Genomic DNA, 9,421 nt, shown 5'->3' on the forward strand with positions numbered 1-9,421 from the left:
TTAACGGCCACTACGGGGACAAGTGGCGACTGTAACTATATATGCCTGAGATGTGGCTCCGCCCTCCACACAACTCTTAGCCAATCACATTAGCGCTTGCGTGCACACTTCTTCACGTTGTCCCGCCCACTCGGAACCCCCGCTGCACATGCCTTTGTCTTTCAAGGAGGCTCCTAACTGTACCAAAAAAAAACCAAATAATCCAAACCGTGCCTCACTCATTCTCCGTGAGGAAGTTACTACGTCCACATGGCGTGGATTCATTGCCTGTAAATAAAATACAGTACTGTATTAGAGTCCACCACCCCGAATTTGGCACATGTGCTCTTTGGAAAGAAAAACAAACAACCTCCCCAAATAATTCGCATATTACATTCAGCACAGCGACCGTTGCATGAACTTTAGAATCACAAATGTGATTTGAAATTTTTGGAAATTTGTTTTAAATTTTTCAAAACAATTAAAAAATAAGCGTTTGTAGTTGATAAATGTAACATTCAGTAACAACAACTTAATTTTTTGATTTTTTTTAATTGTATTTATTTATTTAAATGATGGTCAATTATACCCTTCGATTGACTGGCGACCAGTCCGAGGTGCAGTCCACCTCTCACCCAGTCCGCTGAGATAGGCTCAAACTCACACGGACCCTAACGACAACAAGCAATAAATTAATTGGATAGGTGGCAAATACTGGATTTGGTTATTGATTAATCTTGCCCTGCAATTGACTGGTGACCTTTCCAGGGTGTACCAGAACTTTCCCCCAATCAGTTGGGATATGTAGCTTATCCCTCAACCCTATGACAAGTACGAGAAAAAAAATGGATTAAGGAAAATATTTGTTTAATGATTATCCAGGGCGGCAAGGTGGGCGACTGGTTAGAGCGTCAGCCTCACAGTTCTGAGGACCTGGGTTCAATCCCCCGCCCCGCCTGTGTGGAGTTTGCATGTTCTCCCCGTGCCTGTGTGGGTTTTCTCCGGGCACTCCGGTTTCCTCCCACATCCTAAAAACATGCAGGGTAGGTTAATTGACAACTCTAAATTGCCCGTAGGTGTGAATCGGTGTGAATGGTTGTTTGTTTGTATGTGGATGGATGGATTATCCATCTTGCCCTGCGATTGACCAGCGACCTGACCAGGGTGTACCAAATCAGATGGAATAGGCTCAAATTCACCCGCGACCCTAATGAGGACAAGTGCTGTAGAAAATTGACTGAAAATATTTTTCTACTAATCATCAATTTGTCCGCGACCCTAGTGAGGAGAAGCGGCTCAGAAAATGGATGGATGGATGGATGGATCATCAATCTGGCGGCACGGTGGGTGACTGGTTAGCACATCTGCCTCACAGTTCTGAGGACCAGGATTCAAATCCCATGCACGCTAGGTTAATTGAAGACTCTAAATTGCCCGTAGGTGTGAATGTGAGTGCAAATTGTTGGTTGTTTATATGTGCCCTGCGAAAGGCTGGCGACCAGTTCAGAGTGTACCCCACCTCTGACCCGAAGATAGCTGGGATAGGCCCCAGCACACCCGCGACCCCAGTGAGGGGAAGCGGTACAGAAAATGGATGGATGGCTGGATTATCAATCTTGCTCTGTGTTTGACTGGCGACCATTCCAGGGTGTACCCCACCTTTTGCCCTGTCGACTGGGCAAACTCACCCACGACCCTAATGAGAACAAACGCTAGAGATGATCAATCTTGTAACTCACTCATTTCGGGGTTTTGTATAGTTAGACAATCCAGTTTATTCTTCGCCATCTCCCATGTTGTGATAGTGGAGCCAGGTCCACTTTCGGGATCATGAATAATGGCCTTGTTTGGTACGCAGCTTTCAATCAGCTGCTTGAAACACTGAAGGCGGTGCAATGGGCTGAGGGTTTACATTTAACACCAAAGATGCAAGCGGTGTAGGAAAGTGGTGCCAGTTGCTCTCACGGACATTAAGAGGAGACGGTGAAGTGCAGCCGCAGAAACATTTTCCCGCCCTTGGCGGCTTGGAGTCCCACTGTTAAGTACCAAGGGTCAGGCTCACAGAGAGGTGATACTCTAATAACCTCAATAAAATGGCATTTAATTCACACCTCGTGCTCTATGACCCAGTTCACTTTTCACACATGGCCTTTGTTGCTACCACTGTGACCTCATTTATATCCTCGTGGCAACCCCCACCCACTTTTACAACTGAGTATACCCAAGTTAAAAGGATTCAACTTGTATAAAGAATCTTTGATCTCATTTGTCCTTTAAAAAAAAAAAAAAAAATAAAAAAAAAAAAGTCTGACCTAACCGAACGCCGCCGGTTAACACCAAAACAAGAGAACATGCTCCACCTGCTGGTCAACTTGCACGACACAAGCATAAGTGTGAAAAGCCAAAACATTTATACGATCCCATTTGGGACTACATTAAGTAACAGGTTTACACCTGAAACAAGGTCGATTTAGTACAGTAATATGATCGAGCTTACCTAGTTTCTCTTAGAATAAACACAATGGGCAGTAGTTTGGACTAGTGGTTATCACATCTTTCCTCACAGTTCTGATGTTCATTGTTCAAATCTTGGCTCAGGCCTTCCTGTGTTCTCCCCTCACTTGGGTTTACTCAGGCTTTCGCCCACATTCCAAAGATATGCATGTTGGGTTAATGGAAGACTATAAATTGTTCATGGGTGTGAATGTAAGTGCAAATAGTTGGTTGTCTAAATGTGCCCCATGATTAGCTTGTTACCCTGCCTCTTGCCCAAGGAGTATTTATAATGAATGGACGGATGTAATAAATGCATTCAAATCAAAGTATCTCCAAGCACTTGTTTATTTTACATAGGAATTTCATTCAGAGATAAACCACAGAGTAACAACAAATTAATAATGGACAGTCTTTGGAGAGGTGTAAAAAAAAACAAACAATAGGACATGTAAGAAAAACATACCCAGATGAATTACAAACCCTCCGTATGTATGCAAACTTATATGACAAGTTTTCCAAGCAGTTGTCACCAGCACTGGGTTGTGTAGGCCTCTGATTGGTCCATGGACAGGAAGCAGCATCACAGCAGCTGATACAGGTGTTTGGTGAAAGGTAGGAGTCTTTCTTGAGCGTATACGCTCCCTAAACCATCTGGTTGTCTGCGTTTCCCCACACCAGATGCAACCTGGCAAGAAGAATCTAAAAGACAGGAGGGGAGGCAGTCAGTGAAAACAGTTTATTAGAGGCTCTTTATTTAATAAATTATGTCCCATTTGGCACAGAATAAACAGTACAAAAATGGTGATTGTCACACAAATATTGCCTGCTCACATGCAATGATTTTAGAAAGATTATAATAATAATATAAAGATATTATCATTATTTTGATCATGTTTTTAAAAATAGCCAAACATTTACCACGGCCTCACTGCAAAGGCACTTTCAAAAACCTGCAAGCTTCATTATCAATCCACTCATTGTAGAGGTGCAAAGGCAGCTTGTACACACTACAGATGCAGAAACCACACAAGCTATCCAAGAGACTTAGTCATTTGTGAAAAGCACTATTCCCATGGAACCAGTTTGCTAGAATCTCTGCTTGTAAAGAACTGGCTTGAAATCAGAGTGTCTACTCATATCCATGCATGCTAGGGGGTGCGCGGTGGTCGCAAAGGCCCGGTGTAAGCCACATGTGCATAGAGGAAGTGAGGATCCCATCCGGTGAACAGAGTATCCAGGCTAATGGACAGTTGTTGCCTGCCTCTCACCATTTCTTGTTCCGAGGCTTCAGCTCCTCCGCAGCATTCCTCAAAAAAATGTAGTTCTTCTTCTGGGGGCTGTAGTACTCGTGACCCTGTGGAAATCAGAACGCTCACCAGTGACCTCAATGCACTTTTATTAGTCACATTATAAAGTCCTCTAGTGTAGTAAAATAAAACTTTTTTTCCAATCAGGTTCAAGACATCTTACCTTTGACCAGTCATAGCTAGAAGCATATGCAAAAATGTTGCCATTGTGGTTAAAGCAGCAGGCTGTAATGGGCTGGTCGAGCTGCTCGGACGTCTTCAACTTGGTGCGGGCGTCTTTGTCCCAAAAACTGAAGCGACCATCTGAGCCAACAGTCGCCAAAGTTCCGTGAACAGGATGGAAGGAGATGGCGTTGACCTGGTTAAAAAGAAAACCCGCATTGGCCATTTGCTTTCATTCCTTCTCTAACACACCAAGCTTTATGCTTCAATAAAGCCATTTTGAAGTTATCTTTCATTGCGTTCACTATTGATTTCTCTCAACAACTCTCCAATGTATGCATTTCCTAAAATAATGGGCAATAAATATACATATAAATTGCATGCATATCATTGATTTTATTTTCTATATTTTTATCTACTCTGCAAAACTTGCCAAGACGGAGGAAAAGATGCTAGCGACTAGTGTCTATCACTTGGAAACAACCGTATAAAAGCTATAAAACAGGCATATCCGTAAAAAAATCACCTGAAGATGAAGCATGTTAAACAGAGTCACACCTGAATTTCTCTAGGTTAACAGCTCTGCAGTCATAGCCCTATATGATTAATTTGACTAATAATCGGCATTATATATTTGGGTGTTTCGGCTTTCCGTTTTCGGCCTTGGGTTTTTCATTAAACATTTTTTGGGGGGGTTTTCGATAAAATAATTTAGAGAAAAGTAATTTATTTATTTCCGCTGTTTATGATTGTTAAATAAACCTACTTTCTAATGTAAACCCATTTGGTCTGGTCCGGTTTTATACATTTATAAACATTAATACAATAAATATTGGGTCATATCGAATATCGACATTGGGGGGTGAATCAAGATATCAAATTTAGGCCATGTTGCACTATGTAGACCCCCACAAAAACAAAACAAAATATAAAGAATTAATATTTCTATGGCATAGTATACTACAACACACTCTGAGAAAGGTGGCCACTGATTGCAAATGTACACAACAAATTCAATTAATGTTGCAAAAATGGGTACATGTAAATTGAATTCTAGCAAAGCAACATTTTAAAATTTTAAAATTCAATTTACAAGAATTCAACTCCAGGCAAGTCTAATAAAAAAAAAATATATATATATATATGTGTGTGTGTGTGCGCGCGCGTGTGTGTGTGTGTATGAATATATTAATATTCACTGAGAAGGACTGCCTGCTTAAAAAAAAAAAAACAATGTTCCTGTATAATGATGATGGTGGGATTTGATTGACAATGTAAGAGTGGTTTACAGGTTGCCTGTTTTCATGGGATTTATTTATGTCACCTTTATTTGTCCAGGTATCGCAATTGAGAACAGATTCTCACTCGCAATGCTGACCTGGTTGCAGCAGACAGCAGCATTTCAAAAGGTGAGGTCTCTTTACTGCAGCTTCCTGCAGTGAAGTGAGTTGTGGCGGCCATCTCGTCTAGTAATGTAAACCATAGTAAAAATTAATGTCTTACAGCATAGATGTCCTGTGGGGTGGCTGTGTTGGTTCCATTAGACCTGTGGCACTTGAAGGTGAAGTTGTCTTTGGCTCTGATTGAAAACAGGTTGCACGTTTGACAGCATCAACAATGGTTTTAATCATGTCAATGGAACAATGTTTACAGTCGTTAATGAGTTACTATTATAAAACAAAACAAAAAGTCGTAGTTTTGATGCTTACGGGTTTGGAGGGTTTATATAGTGGATAGCAACACGTCCCTCAATGCTTCCCAGTGCAAAGCCAGTTGGCTTGTTCTGCTTGTCCTTGAATATGGCCACACAGCGGTGCTAAAAGCCATATTAGAGTTAAAAGTGACTTACACATTCGGAATATTACATTTTGGACTTAAATAAAAGCTATACATACTCATTACATGCTCCTTAACAATGACAAAAAGTACTCACCTGATGCTTAAGAGGAGATTCAAGTCTGCGAAATTCGGACGGCTGGTTCTCCAACTGGTAAACAATCAGGCCACGCTCAGCTGTGGCCACCACCGCCATCGGGTACACCTGCAGAGATATTGAGATGCACCTAGAAAACGAACTAGACACATCATCTGTGAGGTGAGAATATATAGCATAATCCTTCTAGTCAACATACTACATCTGCACAGTAACATCTTTCTGGCATCTGCAGAGACATCATAGGATTGGGAGAGCGGGTGTCCCAAAACTGGAATAAAAAACAAGAAGAGTCTGTTATGTATGAAATGTTGAAAATGTACTGCATGCATTTCAAAGCACAGACGAGGTTGAGTGTACCTTCAGTGTTTTGTCCCAGCTGCCAGTCATGACACAGCTATAGTTAGGTGCTTTTATCCAGTGAATCGACTTGATAGGGCCATCATGCTGTGAAGTTAAATAGATGTGAGTGAGAAAGGAGAGAATTTGATGATTACTCTTTATCTCTGTGGGTTGATTTACACTGCAGGTCCAAGTGCCCAATTCCAATTTAACGCCTACAGTATATCATATATATATATCCATCCATTTTCTGCGCCGCTTCTCCTCACTAGGGTCGCGGGCGTGCTGGAGCCTATCCCAGCTGTCATCGGGCAGGAGGCGGGGTACACCCTGAACTGGTTGCCAGCCAATCGCAGTGTGTGTGTATATATGTTATGAGTGTGTATAAGTGTGTGTGTGTGTGTGTGTGTGTGTATATATATATATATATATATATATATATATATATATATATATATATATTTTTTTTTTACTATTTCCATGTAGATTTCAAGAGACACGTATCTGATAGGGTCGTGTTTATTGTGCTGGAACACATGAGTCAACCCACATGTGCAGCTTTCAACACTGGGTAGTGACAACATGGATGAATACAATTATACCAACAAAAAAACAATACAATATTAAACTTTACATACCACTTAGTTGGCCTGGGCTGACTGTCACCCCCCACTGATTTAAGTGTGGTAAATATCAGCATTACTCGATGGCCGCTGTCAGCAATGATTGTGCCTAATAAATGGTGGACATGCCTCTAATGTACCATATTTCCATCACGGCGAATACTATGTTTTCGCTTTAGATTTTTGAATGTGTTGTGTTTTTTGGGCAGACGTGGGTGTGAATACGCTATCAATTGGTGTACAGTATTTTGATGACGTCAAGCTCTTATTTATTTATTAATCTGTGCGTTTAGGGTGCACTTGCATTGACAGGTATTCGATTCATATCAGATTTTACATTTGGAAAGAGGCCTGATTCCAATCCGTATATATCCAGATGTATGCCTTTTTTTTTAGATTTATGATACCATGGATATCAGATGTTTGCAACATGGGAGCATAAAAATCAATATTGTGTCTCTATAACCAATCAGTGTGAATCCAGCCTGTGCACACACAGTGCACTGAATCCAAATAGTGGATACAAAGTACATCCCATACTACCTGTGCAATCTGCATTGCTTGATTGCTGTTGAGATCCCACATCTTGGCTGTCTTGTCACAGGAAGCAGTGAACACTTTACTCCCATCCTGGATAAAAAGCAAGCAAGTTGAAAATTTTTCTATTTATCTACAAGAGAGCGTCCTTAGCTGTCCTGTATGGTAAGACTTACATCACTCCAACATGTATCAAGCACAGGACCCGTGTGCATCTGTTGAGCTTTGGGGACAGTTTGTCCATTGTCCTGTACCTCCCAGCACCGGACCTAATGACAAACCAAACAAGCGAATGTCCCTATTCTCTATATTAGACGCTGTTAACAAATAAATGCTGACTGGGGGGTAAGACCTGCCTTGCAACACACTTGAAACTGAAACACCCTAATTTACTCACGTCATTAGCCCAGGATCCTCCAATGAGAAAATTCCCAGGCATGGTGGGGGGGCTGAAAGCCAGACAGCTGATGCTGTCATCGGGTGGGGAGGTCACTTCAACATCCTGAGAGAGACAACAAAAATGTACAATATTTGAACTTGTTTCTCAACACAACCAGAAAAAAAAAATCAACGTCTAACCACCAGTTTAGGTTGTTTACTTACCTTCATAGGATTATGAGTGTCAGCCGTTGAGGTTCCAAAAACACCAGTTCCCGTTGTTCCAAATCCAGAGTTTGTGCCAAATAAACTCATGGTGCATTACAGTAATTCCTGCTCTATACCTGGTAGGAACAATACAGTCATCTACTGTCCATTCATCCGGCCTCTCATCATCCAGAATGTAGGTAGCAATTTTGACAGGTGCAAAAAAACTTTGATGCATTTTAAAGCCAAATATGCTAGGACGCAAAGCACTTTTCCTCGCTACGTATTAATGACAAAACATAAAATAAAACAGTATTACACATTTGCATATTCCATTCTAGAGGATATTCAGCATTTCACTATAACTAGACCACAAATTGAGGAGTTAGGGCAATACACAACGACCAAATGTCAAATCAGGATCTGACCTCATTATTATTCTCCAAAGATTATTCACATAAAATGTGGGTTTGACGCCAACGGCAAGTGTGACGAATTCAGAGGGAGCTAACGTTAGCTAGCTCCGTGTTGGAAAGCTTCCCTTCAGACCGGTAAGTGTCCAGTGAGCAACAGCGGTAAACATACTATTTAAACGATACCGACTACGCTTTATCCGTGCGTATACGTACCCTGAATACGTTAATCTCTTATCTCAAACTTGACTCTGAGTTGAGCCGAATATATCGGAATTATTAGGCGCAACAAAAAAAAAATGTGGCGCTTGTTATGCGCTGATGTCGCAGTTTGGTGACGTAAGTACACCCGGAGGAGTTATTCGGAGTCCAACGCGCGTTCCTGGCAAGACACGCCCCTCTGCAACATGATTGGCTCCTGCATCGCGTGAAGGGTAGGCTACGTAGATGTAAGGTGATGACGATCCCAAATGTGTACCACATTTGTCCGAAATAAAAACAAATAAGTTTGTTCTGGTCCGGTTTAAGGCTAGGGTTGGTGCGAAGGCGGTTTAGGATGCGTTAAAGTTAGGATTAGGGTGGGTTAGGGTTAGTGGGAAACATATTAACGCCGCCACACATAAATCACAACACAAACAATCCATCTTTTCCCGTCTGGAAGCAGCAGGGCGGCTTCTACCGGGATACAACAGCCAATCAGAGTGCAGCGGCACGTGACCTGTAGCTAGTAATATTAGAGCAGGGCATGTCGTGCCAGGACAACGCGTGGGATTCTTAAAAACGCCACCGGGAGGGAGGGCCTTCTTCTTTTTCGTCTTCTTGATTTTCGGCAGAATGGGTATGTTTAATGCATTGCTGCCCCTCACTGGTCAAGCGAAGTACACCTGTAACAGAGCAGACAGAGTGGTGCTCAAGGCTATAGTTCTGGATATAGCTCAGTTCTTCTTAGGAGGTTCAACACTTCCTTTCCTTTCTCTATTGGGGAAGCTCCATGTTCTAATAGTTTTAAATGAAAACTCACTGCATGCTAAATCATTAAGTGCA

General features: G+C 41.8%; 1 protein-coding gene across 2 annotated transcripts; it reads right to left on the reverse strand.

The window, feature by feature from the left end:
• Positions 1 to 2,841: 2,841 nt before the first annotated feature.
• rae1 (ribonucleic acid export 1) lies at positions 2,842 to 8,721 on the reverse strand. 2 transcript variants are annotated; one of them, XM_061687555.1, is made up of 13 exons: positions 8,594 to 8,721; positions 7,983 to 8,101; positions 7,777 to 7,881; positions 7,556 to 7,648; positions 7,386 to 7,472; positions 6,238 to 6,324; positions 6,077 to 6,148; positions 5,878 to 5,985; positions 5,654 to 5,760; positions 5,448 to 5,523; positions 3,946 to 4,140; positions 3,744 to 3,829; positions 2,842 to 3,174 (listed from the first exon to the last, which is right to left on the reverse strand). In XM_061687555.1, coding segments are annotated over exons 2-13 (1,107 nt in total). In that variant the 5' UTR covers positions 8,073 to 8,101; positions 8,594 to 8,721; the 3' UTR covers positions 2,842 to 3,173. The 2 variants fall into 2 exon arrangements, with proteins under 2 accessions (XP_061543539.1, XP_061543538.1); XM_061687554.1 differs by lacking the exon at positions 2,842 to 3,174 and having other exon boundaries at positions 3,740 to 3,829.
• Positions 8,722 to 9,421: the final 700 nt, after the last annotated feature.

This window comes from Phycodurus eques, chromosome 10 (assembly GCF_024500275.1).
Source record: "Phycodurus eques isolate BA_2022a chromosome 10, UOR_Pequ_1.1, whole genome shotgun sequence".
Classification (NCBI taxonomy): domain Eukaryota; kingdom Metazoa; phylum Chordata; class Actinopteri; order Syngnathiformes; family Syngnathidae; genus Phycodurus; species Phycodurus eques.

What these genes read in the sequence shown, in the direction of transcription:
- rae1 (XM_061687554.1), bottom strand. Translation starts at nt 8,072, where the DNA reads ATGAGTTTATTTGGCACAAACTCTGGATTTGGAACAACGGGAACTGGT. An exon ending in ACACTCATAATCCTATGAAG is followed by an intron (nt 7,882 to 7,982) that starts GTAAGTAAACAA and finishes TGTCTCTCTCAG; the next exon opens with GATGTTGAAGTGACCTCCCC. An exon ending in GCTGGGACAAAACACTGAAG is followed by an intron (nt 6,149 to 6,237) that starts GTACACTCAACC and finishes TTTTTATTCCAG; the next exon opens with TTTTGGGACACCCGCTCTCC.